This window comes from Erinaceus europaeus, chromosome 13, assembly GCF_950295315.1.
Source record: "Erinaceus europaeus chromosome 13, mEriEur2.1, whole genome shotgun sequence".
In the NCBI taxonomy this organism is placed as follows: domain Eukaryota; kingdom Metazoa; phylum Chordata; class Mammalia; order Eulipotyphla; family Erinaceidae; genus Erinaceus; species Erinaceus europaeus.
This window is the reverse complement of record NC_080174.1, coordinates 99,703,161-99,729,523: the sequence shown is the minus strand read 5'-3', so window position 1 is coordinate 99,729,523 and position 26,363 is coordinate 99,703,161. Positions and strand designations below refer to the sequence as shown.

At 49.5% G+C, this 26,363-nt stretch overlaps 1 protein-coding gene across 4 annotated transcripts in view; it reads right to left on the bottom strand.

Moving 5' to 3' along the window:
* CLSTN1 (calsyntenin 1) overlaps positions 1–25,928 on the bottom strand; it is a 132,436-nt gene extending 106,508 nt beyond the window's left edge. For all 4 annotated transcript variants that reach the window (XM_060170937.1, XM_060170939.1, XM_060170938.1 and 1 more), the window contains exon 1: positions 25,776–25,928. In XM_060170937.1, the coding sequence (XP_060026920.1) occupies positions 25,776–25,869 (94 nt within the window). In that variant the 5' untranslated portion in view covers positions 25,870–25,928. The remainder of the gene's footprint in view (positions 1–25,775) is intronic.
* Between the last annotated feature and the right edge of the window lie 435 nt (positions 25,929–26,363).

The window sequence follows — 26,363 nt, the reverse complement described above, 5'->3', positions numbered from 1 at the left end:
GAGCAGAGTCTGTGGGTGCAGCTGGGCAGCGATGGGCAAACCCACAGGAGCAGAGTCTGTGGGTGCAGCTGGGCAGCGATGGGCAAACCCACAGGAGCAGAGTCTGTGGGTGCAGCTGGGCAGCGATGGGCAAACCCACAGGAGCAGAGTCTGTGGGTGCAGCTGGGCAGCGATGGGCAAACCCACAGGAGCAGAGTCTGTGGGTGCAGCTGGGCAGCGATGGGCAAACCCACAGGAGCAGAGTCTGTGGGTGCAGCTGGGCAGCGATGGGCAAACCCACAGGAGCAGAGTCTGTGGGTGCAGCTGGGCAGCGATGGGCAAACCCACAGGAGCAGAGTCTGTGGGTGCAGCTGGGCAGCGATGGGCAAACCCACAGGAGCAGAGTCTGTCGGTGCAGCTGGGCAGCGATGGGCAAACCCACAGGAGCAGAGTCTGTCAGTGCAGCTGGCGCCTCTACCACCTAACACAAACGCAAGGGCCTGGCAGCAGAGAGCCCGTAAGAACAGCTGAGTCAGGTGCCGGGCGGTGGCGCAGTGGTTAAGCGCAGGTGGCGCAAAGCACAAGGACCAGTGTAAGGATCCTGGTTCGAGCCCCCGGCTCCCACCTGCAGGGGAGTCGCTTCACAGGCGGTGAAGCAGGTCTGCAGGTGTCTGTCTCTCCCCCTCTCTGTCTTCCCCGCCTCTCTCCATTTCTCTCTGACCTATCCAACAACAACGACAACAATAACTACAAAAACAATGAAAAAAAAAACAAACATGGGCAACAAAAGGGAGTATAAATAAATAATAATAAAAAAAGAACAGCTGAGTCGATAGTTCCGATCAACTAGTCCAGCAGGACTAGCACATTCCTCACCCCGCAGCAGATCAGACATTCTTCTCAAGCTCACATGGACACTCCCCAGAGGGAGCAGATTCTGACCACAGGATCCTACATTAGCGAAATGAAAATAGAGGCCAGGGGTAGCTCACCCACTACAATGCCAGCCTAACCACGGCCAGGGCCTGGTATCACACGAAAGCATGTGAATGATGCCAGGGGAAGCTCCCAGGTGGGGAGGTGGTTTGTGGCATCTCTCCTTCTCTGCCTCAGTCTCTCTTTTTCTATCTGAGAATTTTAAAGGAATGAAAAAGTTGTCCCAGAAGCAGTGGAATTTGGTGCCGCCAACAGTAGCAATAACAACAATGGTAAAGGTGACGGCCTGCTCTCAGACCACGATGGGTTTGAGCTATGATCTGTAACACACACTTGTAAAGATGCTCAACAGTTGGAGAGGAAACACATGAGTCAAATAAATCTCAAGAGAAATTTTTGTAAAGATTTTGTATAAAAGTAAATACACAGTGCAGGGGTAAATAATGGTTACGCAAAGACACTCTCATGCCTGAGGCTCCAAAGTCCCAGGTTCAATCCCTCTCGCCACCATAAACCAGAGCAGACCAGTGCTCTGGTAAAAAAATAAATAAATAAATAGAAATAAAAATAAAAATTAGAAAAAATAAAAACACAGTTCATCAAATTTTAGAGGGTACGAGGGAGCCAGGTGGGAGCGCAGTGGGTTATGTGCACATGGTACGAAGCACAAGGACCAGAGTAAGGATCATGGTTCGAGCCCCCAGCTCCACACCTGCAAGGGGGAATCGCTTCACAAATGGTGAAGCAGGTCTGCAGGTGTCTTATTTTTCTTTCCCCCTCCTCTCTCCATTTCTCTCTGTCCTACCCAACAACAACAAAGACAACAATAATAATAACAATGATAAACAAGGGCAACAAAATGGGGAAAAAATGGCCTCCAGGAGCAGTGGATTCATAGTGCAGGCACCAAGCCCCAGCAATAACCTTGGAGGCAAAAAAAAAAAAAATAGGGGTACAGAAGAAGTAGTGCTTCAAGGGAAATTTAGAACACTTAATTCATATGTTAGAAATAACCTGAAGTCGGGAGTCGGGCGGCAGCGCAGCGGGCTAAGCGCACGTGGCGCAAAGCACAAGGACCGGAGTAAGGATCCTGGTTCGAGCCCCCGGCTCCCCACCTGCAGGGGAGTCGCTTCACAGGCGGTGAAGCAGGTCTGCAGGTGTCTGTCTTTCTCTCCCCCTCTCTGTCTTCCCCTCCTCTCTCCGTCCTATCCAACAACGACGACATCAGTAACAACAGTAACAAGGGCAACAAAAGGAAATAAATAAATATTTTTAAAAAAGAAATAACCTGAAGTCAATATTTAAACTTCCATTTCAGGAAAACAGAAAAGAGTACATTAAATCCAAGTTGAACAGAACAGAAACCATCTGATCTACAGCAGAAATCAGCAGGATTAATACACAGAGAGCTGAGGGACTAATGCTACCCAGCCCAAGTTCAAGAAGTAGCTAGTAGCTTTTCCTTTCTTTTTCTTTTTTTTGTTTTTTGTCTCCAGGGTTACTGCTGGAGCTGGGCGCCTGCACCACGAATCCACTGCTCCTGGAGGCCATTTTTCCCCCTTTTGTTGCCGTTGTTGTTTTTCTTTATTGCAGTAGTTATTACTGATGTTGTTGTTGGATAGGACAGAGAGAAATGGAGAGAGATGGGGAAGACAGAGAGGGGGGAGAGAAAGACAGACACCTGCAGACCTGCTTCACCGCCTGTGAAGTGACTCCCCTGCAGGCGGGGAGCCGGGGGCTCGAACCAGGATCCTTACTCCGGTCCTTGCGCTTCACGCCACGTGCTTAGCTTAACCCGCTGCGCTACCACCCAACTCCCGCTTTTTCTTTTTCTTTTTTTTTTTTGTGAAGCTAGAGTAATCAAAGTGGCGTGGTATCAGTGACTGGCTACGGAAGAAGGGCAAACGCTAGAAGAAGAAGAAGTGAAATAACAGCAAAAAGATGAACAGAAACAGAAGAGAGCAGAGAAATACACAAATATAATCAATAAATCTTTGACAAAGGAGCAAAGGCACAAAACAGAGTAAAGTCTTCCCAGCAAGGAGTGCTGGGTCAACTAGCATCCACATGAGTAAAAGGAATCAAGACAAAGGCCTGAGACTCACTGAAACCAACTCCAGTGAAGGAGGCCTAGTGTAAACGCAAAACTACAGGGCTCCTGGGAGGCGGCCTAACGGAGAGCCTAAATGACTGGGGAGTGGGGTCGGACACGGGCGGAAAGCACTGCCCGCGAAAGGCGCCATGAAGAAGCTGCACTCAGGGAGCAGGCAGCGATGCCTGCAGGCACGTCCGCTTCAGCCCCAAGAGCAAGGACAGGTCCCAGCCCCACGCCCGTCCGCACGCAGGGGGGCTTCACGGGCAGTGGGTGCTGCGGTGTCTCTCTTCCCCTCCCACTCTCTCCCCTTTCCTTCTCAATTTCTTTCTGTCAGAGAGAAAGAAAAGGCAGAGGGGGAAGTCAGGCGGTAGCGCGGCGGGTTAAGCGCAGGTGGCGCAAAGCACAAGGACCGGCATAAGGATCCCGGTTCGAGCCCCTGGCTCCCCAGCTGCAGGGGAGTCGCTTCACAGGCGGTGAAGCAGGTCTGCAGGTGTCTGTCTTTCTCTCCCCCTCTCTGTCTTCCCCTCCTCTCTCCATTTCTCTCTGTCCTATCTATCAACAACGACGGCATCAATAACAACGATAATTACAACAACAATGAAAAAAACAAGGGCAACAAAAGGGAAAATGAACAAATAAATAATTTTTAAAAAAGGTAGAGGGGAGGAAGGGAGAGAGAAGAGTTGCTGATGGTTTGCTGTGCAGGTACTGAGTCCCAGTGATAACTCCAGTGGCAATTAAGAAAGAAACTACATAAAAATTACAAATTTCTGCTCTGCAATACACAATGTGAAAATAATGAGAAGGTGGGTCATATACTGGAGAGAAAACACTTGCAAATGACACCTCTGCTGTCCCTTAGCTTGGGTTCACATAGCCACCCTACAGCATGACCATCTGTGCTGTCAGAACGTACTCCATGGGGGATCCAGTGGAAAAACCGAGGCCATTTATTTCTGATAGTGAACCAGGGAACTACAAGAAAGGAACCTCCCGGCCAGGTGAGTGTAGTGACCTGGGGCAGTCGGTTTCCTCTGTGTCGACTTGCCCCTGACGATGCTTCACTTTGAGGGCTGCTGAGTCCTTTTTGCCGTCTAGCCATCATTCTCCTTGCTGATTACACCTGTCTATTTAATAAAATTTCTATAACTTGGAGAAACTGGTGAACTGACATCAGCTTTCGCTGGGGGGCGTATTCGCACAGCAAAAGCCGCACTCCATTTCTGAAGTCCTTATCCATCCCAACTCTGATTTGAGCTGTAGTGTACAAACTTTTGAGACGATGGCATAAAAAGGCATCACAAAATTTAAGAGTTTAGCATTGTCAATACAATGTGCCCTTTCTCCAGAATTTCTTAAACTCCACTATCTTATGATCTTCCCTGGCCCAACTGCATCTGTGTAGTTCACAAGTCAGGCAGATCCGCACTGTCTGGAAACCATTCTTTACTACACAAAGGAAGTGCTTAAGACATTCTAGATCAACCCCACTATGTAACTATTTTTATATTTGGATCCATAAAAAAACTTACTGACAACAATGACTTCATTTGTCTCCTTTTCGGTAAAATAGGCTGACTGAACTAAATGATTTCTAAAAATCCTTTCTGGGGCTGGGTGGTGGCACACCTGTCTGAGTGCACATGTTACAATGTGCAAGGACCCAGGTTCGAGCCCCTAGTCCCCACCTGCAGGGGGAAGGCTTTGCAAGTGGTGAAGCAGGGCTGCAGGTGTCTCTCTGTCTCTCTCTCTCTCCTCCTTCCCTCTTGATTTCTGACTTATCTCCATCCAATAAATAAAGATAATAAAAATTTTAAAAAGGAAATCTAAAAATCCTTTCTATTTCTAGAACCCTAACCACATAATTTAGAAGCTGATTTTTTTCTCCAACCAATTTTTCAAAGTCTGTGTTCTCAGAAATACTTAAGATCTTAATGCAATAATATAAAAAATCATTTAAGTGGGAAGGCAAGTTGCCAGATCATAAGAATAAAGGACTTTCAACCCACAACGACCCTGGGTCCATACTCCCAGAGAGACAGAGAATGGGAAGGCTACCAGGGGAGGGGATGGGATGTGGAGATCGGGTTATGGGAATTGTGCGGAACTGTACCCCTCTCATTCTATGGTTTTGTTAATGTCTCCTTTCTTAAATTAAAAAAAAAAAAAAAAGAATAAAGGACTTTTATCACACAGGGGTAAAACGGTTCAATGACCTCTCAAAAAAACACAAACAAACCAGAATTTAGAGAATGCAGCCAAACCAAAACTAGGTGACTAACCATCACTGGCAATGCCAAAACAAGCCATTTCCCACCAAAACAAATGGGACGGGTGGATGGCAGGCATGAATCTGTCCACTTTTGAGAACTCCCCAAGACAGCTCCTAGGAAAGTGAGGCAAGCAGCGATACATGACTTTTATATCTGTTTTACTGTGGTAGTTATGAAGTGTTTTAACAAGAAAATCACTCATTTGAAGGGCTACCTTAAGAGAGGAAAGGAAAAAAAAATGGCCATCCTCTCTTTAAAATCGAACATGAAGCAGAAAGGCTTGTTTTTTTTTCTTTTCTAGATTTCATTCTATAGCCATTAAGTATATACAATCAAAGAATAAGCACAAGTAAAGCCAGGTTTTAATGTTCACTCACACCCTTTCATTACAAATGTGTCCTGTAGTAAAATCACATAGAAAGAAAATACACAAGGGCACTAAAGTAAAAATTTCTGGGTGAAGGGTGAGGGTGGATGTTCGGCTTCACGGGGTGGGGGGCACAGTCTTTTGAGGGTGGAATGCTGTTTATGTACACTCCTATTAACTTGTAGTCATATATATCACTATTTAATTAATACGAGAGGGGAAAAATTGAATGTCTTGAACTTTTTAATGCACAGACCACAGGCTGAATCTTTGAAATGTTGATTCTCCTAAAAGCTTAGACCAAGGAGAACAGAAGCAACCAGTGGCATTACTCTATAAGACACAAAGGACATAAATTATGGTGATGTGGTGTATGATACAGCAAATCCTAACAAAGGCATTTTCAAAGTTAACCCAACTGCCAAATAATGTGATTACAGCAATAACTATCTATTGCCTTCTTAAACCCCTGATGGACAAATACGGGGTGATCTCACTTAGCGTGGAACTTAAGGAAAAAGGAGAGAAAGGGAAAACACAAGTGAAACTTGGACTGGTTGTGGAACTTGGCACCAAAGCAAAGGACTCTGGGTAATGAGGGAAAGAGAGGAGTGGAGAGGGCACCGCGGTCCTGGTGCATGATGGCGAGAAAGGGCGTAAGACGGGCAGGGTGCAGGTGTTCTGCAGATGCCTACCACAGGGAGGTGGGTAAGTGTGCCCATGTGTCAGCAGCTGCGCTGTGACCAGTAACCCCAACAAGACGATTGAGAAAGCCCGGGCTAGTGCTAGTGCTGTGGCGGCCCAGGACAGGACTGCATGTCTGCCGTCACTGCTCCACTCGCCAGGACAGGACTGCATGTCTGCCGTCACTGCTCCACTCGCCAGCCCCATGGCACCAGAGTGGTGCTCTGGCTTCTCTCCAGTTCACTCTCCATCTCATAGGAAAGGAGTCTTTAGGTTAGCAACAGCAGGTTAAGCGTGAGGACCAGCATAAGGATCCCAGTTTGAGCCCCGGCTCCCTACCTGCAGGGGAGTTGCTTCCCAAGTGGTGAAGCAGGTCTGAGATGTCTATCTTCCTCTACCCCTCTGCCTTCCCCTCCTCTCTCCATTTCTTTTAATATTTATTTATTTATTTATTCCCTTTTGTTGCCCTTGTTGTTTTATTGTTGTAGTTATTATTGATGTCATTGTTGTTGGCTAGGACAGAGAGAAATGGAGAGAGGAGGGGAAGACAGAGATGGGGAGAGAAATACAGACACCTACAGACCTGCTTCACGGCCTGTGAAGCGACTCCCCTGGAGGTGGGAAGCCGGGGGCTCGAACCGGGATCCTTACGCCGGCCCTTGAGCTTGGCGCCATGTGCGCTTAACCCGCTGCGCTACCGCCCAACTCCCTCCTCTCTCCATTTCTTTCTGTCCTATCCAACAACGACAACATCAATAACAACAACAATAATAAGTACAACAATAAAAAAAGGGCAACAAAAGGGAATAAATAGATAAATATTTAAAAAATTTTAAAAAGAAAAAGAAAGGAGTCTTTAAATGGAACTCCAGTTTTATACTCTCAAGAAGCCAGTGACAGTTTAAGGGAAAAAATAGCATGATCACAGGATCAAGATGAACTAACTTTAATGTTGCAAAGTAAGTCATTTTGCAGACTTAGCATATGCTTGGTGTTTTCCCTTCTGTTCTGATGTTTTATCTTGTGAGTGGGCTCTCCCCATATTCATCCTTATGACTGGCATATCTCACTTAACATGACTCTTTCAAGCTCCATCCAAAACGAAGAAGGTGAATTCACCACATTTACTATCTGAGTAGTACTCAACCAAGTATATAGACCACAGCTTTCTCAGCCACTCATCTATACTTGAACACCTAGGATGCTTCCAGGTTTTGGCTATTACAAATTGTGTTTCTATGAACACAGATAGACACAGATGATTTTTTTCCAGATGGGTGTGTTTGATTCGTTAGGATCTATCTCCAGGAGAGAACTTGCAGGGTCATAGGGTAGGTCCATTTCTAGCCTTGTAGAAGATATTTTGGAGGGCCGGGTGGTGGTGTAGCTGGTTGAGCACATGTTACAGTGTTCATGGACCTGAGTTTGAGCCCCCTGGCCCCTACCTGCAGGAGGAAAGCTGTGTAGTGGTCAAATAGTGCTACAGGTATCGCTCTTGCTCTACCTCCTTCTTCTCTCCTGATTTCTAGCTGTCTTTATCCAATAAATAAAGATAATAACAAAGATTTGTTCCGATATGTCTTTTATTTCCTGAGACAGTCTCACACGGCAGGGAGAGGAGTCAGGGCGTCACTCTAGTACATTCAAGTCCCGGCACGTAACTCCTGTGTTCTCTAATTCAGTATTTCCCCCAGCCTGCCTTACTTTGCTCAAGCCATGGGGGTGGGCTTGGGGCGAAAGCTGAACCCTTTCAAGAGTACACAAGAAGTGAGTCTAGCCTGCCAAAGTGCCGCCCGGTGGGCCTGCAAGCACGAGCCCCCAAGTGTGGCTCCAGCAGTGAACGTGACAAAGTTATGCCCTCCATCTCACACTCACATCGGTCTTTTATAAAAGAAAGATTAAAAATAGCAGGCCAGGAGGTGGCACAGTCAATAAGGTGTGTCACCCAGGCAGGAGGCCCTGAGTTCAATCACTGGCGTCGCATGTGCCAGAGTGATGCTCTGGTTCTATCATTAACAGATAAGTATTTTTAATATAATAATTAAAGTAAACCATTTTAAAAGGCAAGATAATGAATATGGAAGCAAATGGTATTAATAAACTTCACAGACGCAATCACTGACATTTCTGACCCGCCTTAACGGCGCAAGCGTCAATGCCGCAGTTATTGTTGAGGCCACCGGGGCTCCAGCGGAGTCTGAGGAAATGAACCTACCGGCACACGCTCATGCGGTGAGAAGAGGCATTTGCCAAGCACTGCTCAGCTCTGCTTTATGGGGTGATGGGCAGTGGGTCTGGGATCTTGGAGTCAAATGGGACAGTCCACTGCATAAGCACAATGCTCTCTCTCCACCCCGTTAGAAAAGGTCTTCAAATGTTAGATTTCGGAGGTCGGGCGGTAGTGCAGCAGGTTAAGCGCACATAGCGCAAAGCGCAATGACTGGCGTGAGGATCCTGGTTCGAGCCCCGGCTCCCCACCTGCAGGGGAGTCGCTTCACAGGCGGTGAAGCAGGTCCGCAGGTGTCTGTCTTTTTCTCCCCCCTCTGTCTTCCCCTCCTCTCTCCATTTCTCTCTGTCCTATCCAACAATGATGACATCAATAACAGTAATAACTGCAACAACAATAAAAAAATAAGGATAACAAAAGGGAAAATAAATAAATAAATAAATATAAAAAAATTAAAAAATAGCCTCCAAGAGCAGTGGATTTGTAGGGCAGGCACTGGGCCCCAACAATAACCCTGGAGGCAAATAAAAATAAAATAAAATAAAAGGTGTTCATTAGTCATTTCTCTTAAGGCAGCGAAGGCTTTTGTGTACTTGGGCATGAACTTTTTAACACCTTGCCAAATGAAAATGTCTTAGCAATATTTACAGACGACTCAGAAGCAAGGTCAGAAACACTGCCAACTCAGGGCTTTGTGATGCAGAATGAGGGTCAGGAAGTCACCCTGCCGCTGACACACGCCCACTGGTGATCAGCCTCCCAGAGCACTGCAGAGCCCAGCACCTCCGGCCACCCTCACCATCTTGCAACCACGTTGATAACTGGAGCCCCACGGTCAGGGAGACGGTGCAGCAGGCAGAGAGGTGCAGAACTTGCAATGGTGAAGCACCTGGCTCAGTTCACGGTCTCTCTCTCTCTCTCTCTGAAAACAAACTGTAGTAAGTATTTCATAGAAATACTAATCCAGGGGTCAGGCAGTAGCACACCTGGCTAAGCGCACAAGTTCCAGTGCACAAGGATCTGGGTTCAAGCCCCTGGTCCCCACCTGCAGGGGGGAAGCTTCACAAGTGGTGAAGCAGGGCTGCAGGGGTCTCTCTGTCTCTCTCCTTCTCTATCTCCCCTCCCCTCTCAATTTCTCTCTGTCTCTATCCAATAATAAATAATAAAATTAAATTAAATTAAAATGATTTTAAAAAGAAATCGTAATCCACAGTGAGGGTACCATGGAAAAACTACAGTCAAGCCTGAGGCTACTCTAGCAAACATATGAGACACATGGCAAAAAAATTCATTTGGGATTATCCAAGAATTTCAGCAGTTTCTACTATCCCTATTACTAATCCCATACGTAGCAGGAAATTGACAAGGACTGGTAGAAGCATAATATAAATATAATCTGCTTGAGGGTGGGGGAGATAGCAGAGCAGCTATACAAAAAGTCTTTCATGCCCAGGACTCCGAAGCCCCAGGTCCAACCCCCAGCACCACCATAAATCAGAGCTGAGCAGTGTTCTGGTAGAAATAAATAAATGCAGTAAATACATCTTTAAAAATTAATAATAATAATCTGTGTGACACAAAGGATCTAATTCCACACCCCCCAAAAAAGACCCTGTTCCACAACTAGCCTCTCCCTCAAATTTGCTGGCACTGTCTGCTGTCCATTTCATCATAGCCTGTCCTTTGCTGGGTGCTGGGGACAGAGAGGGAGTGCAGCCTTCACCCGAGGGCCAGGAGAGAATAAAGTCTTGTGCTGAGAGGAGCCCTGAGGGAGGGCCAGGCCCAGCTGGTCCATCTGAGAGGGTGCCCAGGAGGATTCGAGCCAGGGAGAAAGAAAGCCTCAGGGCCAGGCCCACATGTGACAGTCAATACTCTGCCCTCTAAGTCTATGGACACTCAGGGCCCATCTCCTGAGCACCTCGAGCCCCATGCTTGCTCTAACACTCCGTTGCCACCTTGAAATTCCTAGTGGTTTTATGACAAAGGAGCCCAGCTCCCACTCTGCACGGCCGGAGTAGTATGCACTGACCCCATCAATACTCATCATCAACTGCATCTGAAACATGTGGGATCAAATGTGCCTGGACCCTGCCTTTCAGATGGCAACCACTCTGAGAACCTCCCACAAACCATATTCAAGTTTGGCATATCTTTGGTTTAAGTTTATGACACTCAATTTGTCCTTGCTTGTTCTTAAAAATGAAATGTATTATGTAAGAAAAAAAATTACTTTTAAAAATAAAGAAAAATTGTTTTGTTGTTGTTTTTACCAGAGCACTGCTTAGCTCTGGTTTATGGTGGTGCAGAGGATTGAACCTGGGACTTTGGAACCTCAGGTATAAGAATTTCTTTGTATAATCATTATGTTATCTAACTCTCTGCCCAAGAAAAATTATTAAGAGAAACTCAGATTAAATGTCTCTGTTATACCAGAAGTAGGCATTAAGCAAAGATGACAATCATTGTCACCAAGTTTAATAATTCATTTTGACTCTAAAAACATATCTAAGTGTTTTATACTATGATTGAAGACTGAGTAAATAATGACTAGCTCACTAAAGAAAAAAATCAAAGGACTAGACAAAATAATTTACTTTAACAGAGTGATCTTTAACCAATGAGCATAACAAAAAATATAATGAAGAATTTTTCTTTTTTCTTTTTTTTTTTTTGCCTCCAGTGTTATCATCATTGGGGCTCTACATCACTACAAACCCACTGCTCCTGGAGTATATTTTTTCCCTCTTATTGCCTTTTATTATTATTATTATCTTTTTTGGATCGAGACAGACAGAAACTGAGAGCGTAGGAAGAGATAGAGAGGGAGAGAGACAGAGAGACACCTGCAGCACTGCTTCACCTCTTGCAAAGCTTTCCCCTGCAGGTGGGAACCAGGGGCTTGAACCTGGGTCCTTGCACACTGTAGCATGTGAGCTCAACCAGGTGCGCCACCACCTGGCCCTGCCCTTGTTGCTTATCATTACTGTTATTGCTGTCGTTGTTGGCTAGGACAGAGAGAAATGGAGAGAGGAGGGGAAGACAGAGAGGGGGAGAGAAAGACAGACACCTGCAGACCTGCTTCACCGCCTGTGAAGCGACTCCCCTGCAGGTGGGGAGCCGGGGGTTCTAACAGGGATTCGTTCACCCGTCCATCTGCGCTTAACCCGCTGCACCACCACCCATCCTCCATGAAGAAATTTTCTAAACTAGAAGAAGTTTATTAATTTTATTGACTCTCTAGTTCCTTTCATCATGTTGAAAAACCTGCTGCTGGAACCAGATATTCACCAGAGCTGTCCTCAGGCCACTCATGGTCACAGGCAGAAATCAGGAAGGGGTGGGTGCTGAGCACAGGCAGCCCCTCCTCTTCCCAAACATGAGAGAGAGATGGGAAGGGAAAACCGATTTTACAAGGGTGCCCACAAAGGTCTGCAGGACAGATAAGATTTAGTCCAAAGGAGAGAACTTAACTGAGTCTCAAACAATGTTTCAAGGTTAGGTTTACTTAGCAAGTACCGTGCCTAACCATCAATTGTCAGAGACCTGTGAAGAAAGGTCTGGTTTTTTTTTTTTTTTTTTTTTCATCTTTTTTAATGTTTTATTTTTCCCTTTTGTTGCCCTTGTTGTTTATCATCATTGTTGTTATTGTTGTCATTGTTGTTGGATAGGACAGAGAGAAATGGAGAGAGGAGGGGAAGACAGAGAGGGGGAAAGAAAGACAGACACCTGCAGACCTGCTTTCAGCACCTGTGAAGCGACTCCCCTGCAGGTGGGGAGCCGGGGGCTCGAACCAGGATCCTGATGCCAGTCCTTGCGCTTTCCGCCATGTGTGCTTAAGAAAGGTCTGTTTGGGGGGCCGGGTGGTGGCGCACCTGGTTGAGTGCACATGTTACAGGGCAAAAGGACCCGGATTGAGGTCCCGGTCCCCAGCTGCAGGGGGGAAGTTTAACGAGTGGTGAAGCAGGGCTGCAGGTGTCTCTCTGTCACTCTCTATCACCCCCCCCCTCAATTTCAGGCTTTCTCTATCCAATAAATAAAGATAACAAAAAAAAAAAATTTTAAAAAAAGGTCTGTTTGGGAGTCGGGCGGTAGTGCAGCGGGTTAAGCGCACGTGGTGCAAAGCACAAGGACAGACAGAAGGATCCGGGTTCGAGCCCCTGGCTCCCCACCTGCAGGGGAGTCGATTCACAGGCGGTGAAGCAGGTCTGCAGGTGTCTGTCTTTCTCTCCCCTCTGTCTTCCCCTCCTCTCTCCATTTCTCTCTGTCCTATATAACATGACGACATCAATAACCACAACAATAATAACTACAACAATAAAAAACAAGAGCAACAAAGGGAATAAATAAATATTTACAAAATTAAAAAAAAAGGAAACTCAGACAAGTATGAAATGTATATCTGATTAGAAGGATGATTATGGGAGTCGGGCGGTAGCACAGAGGGTGAAGTGCACGTGGCAAGAAGCACAAGGACCGGCTTAAGGATCCCGGTTCGAGCCCCCGGCTCCCCACTTGCAGGGGAGTCGCTTCACAGGCGGTGAAGCAGGTCTGCAGATGTCTGTCTTTCTCTCCTCCTCTCTGTCTTCCCCTCCTCTCTCGCCATTTCTCTGTTCTATTCAACAACGATGACGACAACAATAATAACAATAATCAAACAACAAGGGCAACAAAAGGGAATAAATAAATTTTTTAAAAAATTTTAAAAAGACGGATGATTATGATTATCAGGAGTGAATGCAGGATGGTGTTCAAAAAATAGTTGGGGGGTCGGGCCAAGTTGAATACACACAGTATGAAGCACAAGGACACAGGTTCAAGTACCCAATCCCCATTTGCAGGGGGGAAGCTTCACAGGCGGTGAAGCAGGTCTGCAGGTGTCTGTCTTTCTCTCCCTATCTGCCCCTCCTCTCTCCATTTCTCTCTGTCCTATCCAAAGAGAAGAGAGAGAGAGTGAAAACAATGGCTACAGGAGCAGTGGCTTTGCAGTGCAGGCACCGAGTCCCAGCTATGGCCCTCGAGGCTCATCACCATCATCCATTTTAAAAGTCGGACAGTTTTTCAAGCTGTCAAAAGACCCAGTATTTTCACTCCCAGATATATACCCCAAAGAGACCAAGGCGCATGTCTGCACAGAGCCCTGTACATGAATGTTCACGGCAGCATCCTTTGTAACAACCACAAAGTGGGAGAGAACCCACATGTTCATCAGCTGACGAACAGAAACAAACTGTGAGCTACTTTCTTCATCTGTGTGGGCTGTTGGACAGAACACCATAGAGTAAGGCCTATAAATAACAAGCGTCTTATTCTTCACCGTCTGAAGGCCAGAAAATCCAAGGTCAAGGTAACAGCGAGGGGCTGGGTGGTGGCTCCCTTGGTAGAATGCACATCGCCATGTAGTGAGCTGCTGGAAAGTCATTCACAGGTCTGCATACAAAATAGGTCATGGCTTTTCTGTGAACCCAGTACAAGGACCAGGGTCAAGCAGATCCCCACCTGCATGAGGGATGCTTTACAGGCAGCCGAGCAATGCTGCAGGTGCCTCTGTCTCTTTCTCTTCCTTTCTGTGTCTCAGCCTCCATCAAAAGAGCCACTGGGGGTTATGGGAGAACCAAAGCACTGATACCACCACATATGAACAAAAGACGCCAAACAGTGTGATTTCACTGATAAGAAATGCCCAGGAGGGCTCAGGCAGTAGCACCGCAGGTTAGGCGCACGTGTTGTGAAGCACAAGGACCAGAGTAAGGATCCCGGTTCAAGCCCCCGGCTCCCCACCTGCAGGGGAGTCGCTTCACAGGCGGTGAAGCAGATCTGCAGGTGTCTGTCTTTCTCTCCCCGTCTCCCCTCCTCTCTCCATTTCTCTCTGTCCTATCCAACAACAACAACATCAATGGGAACCATAACAATAACGACAACAACAAGGGCAACAAAACAGGAAAAATGGCCTCCAGGAGCAGTGGATTTGTGGTGCAGGCACCAAGCCCCAGTGATAACCCTGGAGGCAAAAAGAAAGAAAGAAAGAAAGAAAGAAAGAAAGAAAGAAAGAAAGAAAGAAAGAAAGGGAGAAAGAAAGACCCAGGAAAGGGCAATCTATAGACACAGAAAGTAGGTTAGAGATTCCAGGGCAGTGAAATAGCTCACCTGGACAGTACACTACTTTGCCATACCTGTGCCTGGGTTCAAGCCTAGCTACCACTGCATTGAAGGAGATTTCGGTTCTCTCCCTCTCTCCACTCCCCCCCACTTCTGTCTGTCTGTCTACCTCTACAGCTATCCTTGTCTTAAAAATAAATACAGAAATAAATATTTTAAAATAGAGATTTCTGAGGTTGGGAGATGGGATTTATTTTAATGAGATAAAAATATTCCAGAATTAGATTGTGGTGAGAGACGTACTTGGTGAACATAGTAAAACCACTAAAGTGGATACTTTTAAAAATTTATTCTGGGAGTCGGGCGGTAGCGGTGAGTTAAGTGTGCTTGGTGCAAAGCGCAAGGACTCTGTAAGGATCCCGGTTTGAGCGGCTCCCCACTGGGGTTTGGGGGGGGAGGGGCCTCAAACCGGGATCCTTACAGAGTCCTTGCACTTTGCCTCCTGCGCTTAACCCGCTGTGCTACTGCCCGACTCCCCAATCATGAAAGTCTTTTACAGATCCACTATGCTGCCTCCCCAGCCCTGAATTGTATACTTTGAAGGTGATTCAGTAAGTGATTTATATTACAAGAAAGCTGCTTAAAAAGTTTCTACAACCCCACCAATGTGTCCTGGAGCTCAGCTTCCCCAGAGATACACCTTACTTGGGAAAGAGAGAGGCAGACTGGGAGTATGGACCGACCAGTCAACGGCCATGTTCAGCAGGGAAGCAATTACAGAAGCCAGACCTTCTACCTTCTGCAACCCTCAACGACCCTGGGTCCATGCTCCCAGAGGGATAGAGAATGGGAAAGCTATCATGGGAGGGGGTGGGTTATGGGGATTGGGTGGTGGGAATTGTGTGGAGTTGTACCCCTCCTACCTTATGTTTTTGTTCATTAATCCTTTCTTAAATAAAAAAATAAAAGATGATAAGAATTAAAAAAAAAAAAGTTTCTACAAGGGAGTCAGGCAGTAGCGCAGCAGGTTAAGCCCACATGGTACAAAGTGCAAGGACCAGCATAAGGATCCTGGTTCGAACCCCCGGCTCCCCACCTGCAGGGGAGTCGCTTCACAGGCGGTGAAGGTCTGCAGGTGTCTGTCTTTCTCTCCCCCTCTGTCTTCCCCTCCTCTCTCCATTTCTCTGTCCTATCCAACAACGATGACATCAATAATAACCACAACAATAAAACAGCAGGGCAACTAAAGGGAAATAAATAAATATTTTTATAAGTTTCTATAGGAAAAGAAACTCTTTTGTCCTAAAGGAAGATCAAGGCCCGTCCAAATCAAGGTCAAATTGAAAAGCAACCGATAGTACAGCGGCTGTGCCAACATAATCAACCTGACCAAAGCAGACGTAGGACAGTGCTTGTGACTGGCCCTGGGGCCTGTGAGAGAGACAGACCGCAGACATGCACACCCAGTGGCCCTGCAGAGCTCTCTCCTGCCCCAGCTTCCCGCTGCTTAAGATGCTCTACAGTAAATTACTTTGAAGGAACCGAGTTTCAGTCTAGACTTTCAGAATAAAAAGGCCACAGCTGCTTTACTGCCCAAAGTCAAGGACTCCAGGTGGAGGTGTGCAGGTCCTGGCACATGATGGTGGAAGAGGAGAACCTAGGCTGGGGGTGAGAGTTTCAGTTTTCATACTGTCATGTCTGAGAACCTAAGGTTTCAGGTTCGATTCTTGGCACTACCATATGCTTGAGCTGAGAGTGCAAAGGTGTATCTCTCTCACTTAAATCAATAAATACTGGGAGTCGGGCGGTAGTGCAGTGGGTTAAGCACAGGTGGTGCAAAGCACAATGACCGGTGTAAGGATCCCAGTTCGAGGCCCTGGCTCCCCACCTGCAGGGGAGTCACTTCACAGGTGGTGAAGCAGGTCTGCAGGTGTCTATCTTTCTCTCCCCTCTCTGTCTTCCCCTCCTCTCTCCATTTCTCTCTGTCCTATCTAACAAAGACATCATCAACAACAACAATAACTACAGCAACAATAAAAAAACAACAACGGCAACAAAAGGGAAAATAAATAAATACATAAATATCAAAAAATTTAAAAAATAACTACAACAATGAAAAACAACAAGGGCAAAAAAAGATTAAATAAATAAATAAATATAAAAATCAGTATTACAGAAAGAGAGAGCAGACACAGCAGTACTTCTGCTGCTCTGGTCAAATCCAGACCTCAGAAAAAAGCAGGTATATTTTAGAGATCTAAAACCTCAGGTAACCAGAATAGTTGAGAAGTTGACTCTGATATTCAGGGTAGAAAGATCTCCTACTTGTTTCAGTCTTTTAGAACTCTTTAAAAAGGTTTTACTAGATAGTGACACAGAGAAATCAAGAGGGACGGGGAGCTAGGGAGACAGAGACACCTGCAGCCCTGCTGTGCCACTCATGAAGCTTCCTCTTGCAGTGGGTAGTGAGGCCTTGAACCCTCATCTTTATGCACAATGATGTGTGTGCTCAACCAGAGGTACCACAGCCCAACCCCTTGTTTCAATTCTTATGAAGAACATTCTGGGTGGGGGACGGGGGTGGGGGGGGGGGCAGCAGCATAACGGTCATGCAAAGAGACTCATGCCTGAGGCTCCAGCAGTCCCAGGTTCAATTCCCCACCCCACCCTAGCCACCCACCCCATAAGCCAGAGCTGAGCAGTGCTCTGGTTACAAAAAAAAGATCCTACCCAAAAAGATCACATTTCCATTTTCAGGGGTGGAATTGTGGTACACAGGGTTAAGCACACACATTATTATGCTCAAGAACCTGGGTTCAAGTCCTCTCTGTCTACTCCAGGGAGGTAGATAAAGAGATAAAGCAGGGCTGCAGGTGTCTCTCTCTCTTTTTCAGCATTTTTATCTACTTATTGAATAGAAACAGACAGAAATTGAGAGGGGAGGGGAGGGGAGGGAGGAAAGGGAGGGAAGGGAAGAGACAAAGAGACAGCTGCAGCCCCGCTTCATCACTTGTAAAATTCACCCCTGCAGGTGGGGACCAGGAGCCTGAACCTGGGTCCTAGCACACTGTAGTGTGTACACTTAACCAGGTGTGCCACCATCTGCTCTCTTTCTTTTTCTATCTCGCTTTCTCTCCATTTCTCTGTCTTATCAAGTTAAAAAATAGTAACAAAAACTTTTAATTCCATTCTCCAGTTTCCAAAGCTATAATAAAAATAACTCAGCCCTTTTCTTGTGTTTATTTTCTAATATCCCTCACGCCTCATCTATATTTTTTTCTTCTTCTTTCCCTGCCAGGGTTGTCACTAGTACCTGCAGAATGACAGCCCTGTTTCTGGTGGCCAGCTTTCTTTCTTTCTGACCAGAGCACTGCTCAGCTCTGGCCTATGGTGGTGCAGGGGACTGAACCTGAGACTTTGGAGCCTCAGGCAGGAGAGTCTCTTTGAAAAACCATCATGCTGTTTACCCCTGCCCATGGCTTTTTTCTTATAAAAGATGGGGGGGGGGGGGTGGCCAAGAAAGAGAAGACACCTGCAGCACTGCTCTACCACTCAAGAAATGCCTCCCAACCCCAAACCTACCCTGCAGGAGGGAACTGGGGACTTGAATGGCCTTCACATGCAGCTACAGATTTCCATGATCTGGGGGCCGGGCGGTGGTGCAGCAGGTTAAACGCACGTGGCGCAGAGCACAAGGACCGGCGTAAGGATCCCAGTTCAAGCCCCCGGCTCCCCACCTGCAGGGGAGTCGCTTCACAGGCGGTGAGGCAGGTCTGCAGGTGTCTGTCTTTCTCTCCCCCTCTCTGTCTTCCCCTCCTCTCTCCATTTCTCTCTGTCCTAGCCAACAATGACAACAACAATAATAACTACAACAATAAAGCAACAAGGGCAACAAATGGAAATAAATAAATAAATAAATAAAAGGTTTAATTTTAAAAAAAGATTTCTATGCTCTAATAATATTCCAAGAGTGGGACAAGCTGAATGCTTTTTTTTAAAATTGTCTCCAGGGTTATCCACTGCTCCTGGTGGCCTTTTTTTGTTTTTCTTTTTAATTAGATAGGACAGAGAGAAATAGAGAGGACAGGGAGATAGAGGGGAGAGAAAGACACCTGCAGACCTGCTTCACTGCTCATGAGTGGATCCCCTGCAGGTGGGAACGAGGGGCTCGGACCCGGGTCCTTGCAGTTGGTAATATTGTGTGTCTAACTAGGTGCACCACCACCTGGCCCCAGAATGGATCTTCAAACAACTGCCTAATGAATCCCACCTCCACTGTGCAGAATCCCAGCTTGTACTAAACCATGCTCCAGATAACACTCAGCAGCCCTGTGGTGCCTAAACTGTAATCCACCCAGTCACACAGCACAGTCTACCGCATGTGAGTGAGAGGGCTATGCAAACGGCCTGCCCTCCTGGCCCATGGCGTCAGTGAAGGAAGACAAAGTCAGGCAACAAGAAATCAACATGGGCTGAATGCTAGGAGCGGGTCAGGCTCCAGACAGCAAAGGTAAGACTCAGTGGTTCCGAAAAAGACAGCATTTCAGAGACACCTGTGCGACTAGCAAGTAGCTGTGGATATTACTGATGTACGTGGCTTTAAAATTCACTTCATGGTCTCACCAGTTTGGTTTTTTTTTTAAGATATACAAGTAAGAGGAGGCGGGTGGTAGCGCAGCACAAGGACTGGCCTAAGGATCCGGTTCAAGCCCCAGTTCCCCACCTGCAGGGAGGTCACATCACAAGTGGTGAAGCAGGTCTGCAGGTGTCTGTCCTTCTCTCCCTCGCTCCTCTGTCTCCCCTCCTCTCTCCATTTCTCTCTGTTCTATCCAACAATGACAACAATAACAACAACGATAAACAACAAGGACAACAAAAGGGAAAAAATGGCCTCCAGGAGCAGTGGATTCATAGTGCAGGCACCAAGACCCAGTGACAACCCTGGAGGCAAAACAAAACATATATATATATATTGTGTGTGTGTGTGTATGTGTGTGTGTGTATATGTGTGTGTATATGTGTGAGTGTGTGTGTATATGTGTATATATGTGTGTGTGAGTGTGTGTGTGTCAGTGTGTGTGTGTGAGTGTGTGAGTGTGAGTGTGTGTGTAAGTGTGTGAGTGTGTGTGAGTGTGTGTGAGTGTGTGAGTGTGTGTGTGTGAGTGTGTGTGAGTGTGTGTGTGAGTGTGTGTGAGTGTGTAAGTGTGTGAGTGTGTGTGAGTGTGTGTGAGTGTGTGTGTGTGAGTGTGTGTGAGTGTGTGTGAGTGTGTGAGTGTGTGTGTGTGTGAGTGTGTGTGTGTGAGTGTGTGAGTGTGTGTATATGTGTGTGTGAGTGTGTGTGTATGTGTATATATGTGTGAGTGTGTGTGTGTGTGTGTGTGAGTGTGTGTGTGTGTATATGTGTGTGTATATGTGTATATATGTGTGTGTGTGTATATGTGTGTATGTGTGTGTGTGTGTGTGTGTGTGTGTGTGTGTGTATACAAGTAAGCTTTCTCTTTCTTCTATTTTAATTTTCTTTCCTTAGTCATGCCCAATTGGGAAGAAGAAAAGTAGCAGAGGGCATAGCAAGGATATAGCTCCTAATATCTTGGTTTACTTAGTGTTTTTAAGAGAACTACAGCTACAGTAAAAGTAAAACTTAAGGTTATCCACAAAAAAAACAGTAAAAATACAACTTGTATTACAAAACCTGACAGTTTCTCCAATAACTGACGTCTTTGTCTCACTAGGAGTCATCAGAGGAAGTTAGGCACGAACAGCAACTCATAATGTCCTGCTACCTTAAAGCAATAAAAATTCCAGGCACTAGTTGAAATAATCATCTTTTTTAAAGTATCCACAGAAAGAACCTCAATCAACTGCTTATTTGCAAACAAAATTCTTTTTTAGCATTTAACAATGAAATCATTTTATTAGCATTTTATATAATACTCAGCTTTTCTAACTGCAAACCAAAAAAAAAAAAAAATGCAACAAAGTAACTAATCTCTAAAATGTGCTTTTAGCTTAATTTATTTTATTTTATTTTATTTTATTTTTTACCAGAGCACTGTTCAGCTCTGGTTTATGGTGATGTGGGGATTGAATCTGGGGCTTTGGAGCCTCAGGCATAAGAGTTTCTTTGCATAACCATTATGCTATCTACCTTCAACCTGCTTAATTAATTCCTAGTTGATAGAAATAAGCCAAGAAAAGCTGAAAAGAAATGACCAAGGGCTCAAATTACTTGATGAGTCTTTCACACAAGACTTCTGGAAGTCTAAAAACATAATGAAAATATTTCATATTTTATACTAAGTACCCCAAGTAATGCAGTAAATAATAAACATGACAAATGAGCAAACTTAAAATATGAATGTCTATAAAAACTGTAATCACTGACTAAATATGCTTGAACTGTAACCAAAATACCAGCCCATGCACATATTTCAAAATACATTTTCCCACAAAGATGCAAAGCCTCTGACATTTTTCCTTGGCTGCATTACAGACCTGTTATGCATCTTAAAGACAAGTCACAGGTCACAAGAGAGAGGGAGAGACAGAGAGCACTTCAAACTGAAGTTGCCATAACTTAAAAATCATAACTTGGGGGAGCCGGGCAGTAGCGCAGCGGGTTAAGCGCAGGTGGTGCAAAGTAGGTGGCACAAAGCGCAAGGACCACAAGGACCTGTGTAAGGATCCCGGGTTCGAGCCCCGGCTCCCCACCTGCAGGGGAGTCACTTCACAGGCGGTGAAGCAGGTCTGCAGGTGTCTGTCTTTCTCTCCCCCTCTCTGTCTTTCCTTCCTCTCTCCATTTCTCTGTCCTATCCAACAACGACAACATCAATAACAACAATAACTACAACAATAAAACAACAAGGGCAACAAAAAGGGGAAATGAATAAATAAATATTAAAAAATATTTTTTAAATCATAACTTAAAAATGTCAGCAGCGACTTAGCCATTAAGAACTGTGGTAGTCAACTGAGTATGAAAAATGAAATGAAGGGCGTATTCAAAGTCTCTCACCCTAACCCTTAACTTGGGAGCACCATACTCCTCTCAATCAATCCTGCCAAGCAGAGAAACATGGGAAACAGAAGTGATTCATCTGGATCTGTCAAGCCTCCCCTCCCCGTTTTTTGATATTAAAAAATCAGAAAAATTGATACGGGCATTATATTCAAGGACACCTGGCCGCAGCCCTGCTCCCCAGGCCCCTTGGAAGCTCATCTCTGCAATGCAGCAGGGAGCCGGGCTGCCGGTGAAGGAGGGAGCAGGGCTGCCAGGTGAAAGGAGGGAGCAGGGCTGCCGGGTGAAAGGAGGGAGCAGGGCTGCCAGGTGAAAGGAGGGAGCAGGGCTGCCAGGTGAAGAAGGGAGCAGGGCTGCCGGTGAAGGAGGGAGCGGGGCTGCTGGGTGAAGGAAGGAGCGGGGCTGCCTGTGAAGGAGGGAGCAGGGCTGCCAGGTGAAAGGAGGGAGCAGGGCTGCCGGGTGAAGAAGGGAGCGGGGCTGCCGGTGAAGGAGGGAGCAGGGCTGCCAGGTGAAAGGAGGGAGCGGGGCTGCCAGGTAAAGAAGGGAGCGGGGCTGCCGGTGAAGGAGGGAGCAAGGGCTGCCGGGTGAAGGAGGGAGCGGGGCTGCTGGGTGAAGGAGGGAGCGGGGCTGCCGGGTGAAGGAGGGCCTAGACCGCGAGAGGCAGACCAGAGGCCAGTTCCTGCCCAGAAGCGCACAGTCCCTGGCCTGAGGCACCCTGAGCCCAGCAGCCTCTTCACTCTGAGCAGCTCCGCACAGCCACAGCACTGGGGAGGGGGAACAGTCAGAGGAGAGGGAGAGGGAGAGGGAGAGGGAGAGGGAGAGGGAGAGGGAGAGGGAGAGGGAGAGGGAGAGGGAGAGGGAGAGGGAGAGGGAGAGGGAGAGGGAGAGGGAGAGGGAGAGGGAGAGGGAGAGGGAGAGGGAGAGGGAGAGGGAGAGGAGAGGGAGAGGAGAGGGAGAGGAGAGGGAGAGGAGAGGGAGAGGAGAGGGAGAGGGAGAGGAGAGGGAGAGGAGAGGGAGAGGAGAGGGAGAGGGAGAGGGAGAGGGAGAGGGAGAGGGAGAGGGAGAGGGAGAGGGAGAGGAGAGGGAGAGGAGAGGGAGAGGGAGAGGGAGAGGAGAGGGAGAGGAGAGGGAGAGGAGAAGAGAGGGAGAGGAGAGGGAGAGGGAGAGGGAGAGGGAGAGGGAGAGGGAGAGGAGAAGGAGAGGAGAAGGAGAGGAGAGGAGAGGAGAGGGAGAGGGAGAGGGAGAGGGAGAGGAGAGGGAGAGGGAGCGGAGAGGGAGAGGAGAGGGAGAGGAGAGGGAGAGGAGAGGAGAGGGAGAGGGAGAGGGAGAGGGAGAGGGAGAGGGAGAGGGAGAGGAGAGGGAGAGGGAGCGGAGAGGGAGAGGGAGAGGGAGAGGAGAGGGAGAGGAGAGGGAGAGGGAGAGGGAGAGGGAGAGGGAGAGGAGAGGGAGAGGAGAGGGAGAGGAGAGGGAGAGGAGAGGGAGAGGAGAGGAGAGGGAGAGGGAGAGGGAGAGGAGAGGGAGAGGAGAGGGAGAGGAGAAGAGAGGGAGAGGAGAGGGAGAGGAGAAGAGAGGGAGAGGAGAGGGAGAGGGAGAGGGAGAGGGAGAGGGAGGGGAGAGGGAGAGGAGAGGGAGAGGAGAGGAGAGGGAGAGGAGAGGAGAGGGAGAGGGAGAGGGAGAGGGAGAGGGAGAGGGAGAGGAGAGGGAGAGGAGAGGGAGAGGAGAAGAGAGGGAGAGGAGAGGGAGAGGGAGAGGGAGAGGGAGAGGGAGAGGGAGAGGAGAGGGAGAGGAGAGGGAGAGGAGAGGAGAGGGAGAGGAGAGGGAGAGGGAGAGGGAGAGGGAGAGGGAGAGGGAGAGGGAGAGGGAGAGGGAGAGGGAGAGGGAGAGGGAGAGGGAGAGGGAGAGGGAGAGGAGAGGAAGAGGAGAGGGAGAGGAGAGGAGAGGGAGAGGAGAGGGAGAGGGAGAGGGAGAGGAGAGGGAGAGGAGAAGAGAGGGAGAGGAGAGGGAGAGGGAGAGGGAGAGGGAGAGGGAGAGGGAGAGGAGAGGGAGAGGGAGCGGAGAAGGAGAGGAGAGGGAGAGGAGAGGAGAGGGAGAGGAGAGGGAGAGGGAGAGGGAGGGGGAGAGGGAGAGGGAGGGGGAGAGGAGAGAGAGAAGAGGGAGAGGGAGGGAGAGGGAGAGGGAGAGGGAGAGGGAGAGGGAGAGGGAGAGGGAGAGGGAGAGGAGAGGGAGAGGAGAGGGAGAGGAGAGGGAGAGGAGAGGGAGAGGGAGAGGGAGAGGGAGAGGAGAAGGAGAGGAGAAGGAGAGGAGAGGAGAGGAGAGGGAGAGGGAGAGGGAGAGGGAGAGGAGAGGGAGAGGGAGCGGAGAGGGAGAGGAGAGGGAGAGGAGAGGGAGAGGAGAGGAGAGGGAGAGGGAGAGGGAGAGGGAGAGGGAGAGGGAGAGGAGAGGGAGAGGGAGCGGAGAGGGAGAGGGAGAGGGAGAGGAGAGGGAGAGGAGAGGGAGAGGGAGAGGGAGAGGGAGAGGGAGAGGAGAGGGAGAGGAGAGGGAGAGGAGAGGGAGAGGAGAGGGAGAGGAGAGGAGAGGGAGAGGGAGAGGGAGAGGAGAGGGAGAGGAGAGGGAGAGGAGAAGAGAGGGAGAGGAGAGGGAGAGGAGAAGAGAGGGAGAGGAGAGGGAGAGGGAGAGGGAGAGGAGAGGGAGAGGGAGAGGGAGAGGGAGAGGGAGAGGGAGAGGAGAGGGAGAGGAGAGGGAGAGGAGAAGAGAGGGAGAGGAGAGGGAGAGGAGAAGAGAGGGAGAGGAGAGGGAGAGGGAGAGGAGAAGGAGAGGAGAGGGAGAGGAGAGGGAGAGGGAGAGGGAGAGGAGAGAGAGAAGAGGGAGAGGGAGAGAGGGAGAGGGAGAGGGAGAGGGAGAGGGAGAGGGAGAGGGAGAGGGAGAGGCAGACTGAGGGAGGGGGGAGCCAGTAGCCTGGGCCTCTGATCCTTAAAGGCCCCTGAAGAGGTGCAGGACCCTGGTGCAGCAGGCTGGGAGGAGACCATAGAGCTGCTCTTATGTAAGCACCTGCCCGGCAGGGTGCACACCTGAGGGCATCACCTGACCCCTGCACACCTGAGGGCATCACCTGACCCCGGCACACCTGAGGGCATCTACCTGACCCCTGCACACCTGAAGCATCACCTGACCCCTGCACACCTGAGGGCATCACCTGACCCATGCACACCTGAAGCATCACCTGACCCCTGCACACCTGAGGGCATCTACCTGACCCCTGCACACCTGAGGGCTTCTACCAGACCCCTGCACACCTGAGGGCATCTAACTGACCCCTACACACATGATGGCATCTACCTGACCCCTGCACATCTGAGGGCATCTACCTGACCCCTGCACACCTGAGAGCATCTACCTGACCCCTGCATATCTGAGGGCATCTACCTGACCCCTGCACACCTGAGGGCATCTACCTGACCCCTGCACACCTGAGGGCATCTACCTGACCCCTGCACACCTGAGGGCATCACCTGACCCCTGCACACCTGAGGGCATGTACTTGACCCCTGCACACCTGAGGGCATCTACCTGACCCCTGCACACCTGAGGGCATCTACCTGACCCCTGCACACCTGAGAGCATCTACCTGACCCCTGCACACCTGAGGGCATCTACCTGACCCCTGCACACCTGAGAGCATCTACCTGACCCCCTGCACACCTGAGAGCATCTACCTGACCCCTGCACACCTGAGAGCATCTACCTGACCCCTGCACATCTGAGTGCATCTACCTGACCCCTGCACACCGCGGTGTCTCCCACACTCCGTGTCACTCCATCTCCTGCACACCAGGACTCCAGTACACCCAGGCCCTGCACTGCCCGGCCCGCACATCCCGGCCCCGCACTGCCCGGCCCCGCACTGCCCGGCCCCGCACATCCCGGCCCCGCACTGCCCGGCCCCGCACTGCCCGGCCCCGCATATCCCGGCCCCGCACTGCCCGGCCCCGCACTGCCCGCAAAGCCCCGGTGTCGTGGCAGGTGCAGCGGCCGCCGCGCATCTCCCCCCCCCTCCGCAGGGCGCGGCCGAGACCCGGCGCGGTGCGGGGGCTCCCGCCTACCTCGCGCGGCCCAGCCCCGGCGGCCGCACAGCAGAAGCAGCAGCAGCAGCGGCGGCAGCGGCCGGGCGGCGGGGGGCGCGGAGCGGCGCGGCATCGCTGGGCTCCGACGGGCTCCGGCTCCGGCTCCGGCTCCGGGCGCCGCGGCGGCGGGGGCGGGCGGGCGGCGGGCGGGCGGGCGGCGGGCGGGGCGGGGGCCGCGGTGCAGCTGGGCCGCGCACTGCGCACTCGGCTGCGGCGCCCTCCTCCCTCTGCGACGCGGCGCGGCTGCGGGCGGCTAAGATGGCGGCCGCGCGCTCTCTCGGGTCCGGCGCGCGGACAGCGGGGAGGGGTGGCGGGACGCGCGGCGCGCGGGGCGGGGCTGGGAGGCGGGGCGGGGCGGGGCGAGCGCCGGGGGCGGGGCGAGGAGGCGGGCGGGCTCGGTGTGGGCGGGGCCTGCTTTGGGGGCGGGCATGCTGTGAAGTGGGCGGGGCCTGGTGTGTGGTGGGAGGACCTGCAGTGCGGTGGGCGGGGCATGTGGTGGGCGGGGACTGGCCCTCCAGCTGGCTCCGCAGACAGGTTCCCAGGTGCAGGGCTGGTTGCGGAGCCAAG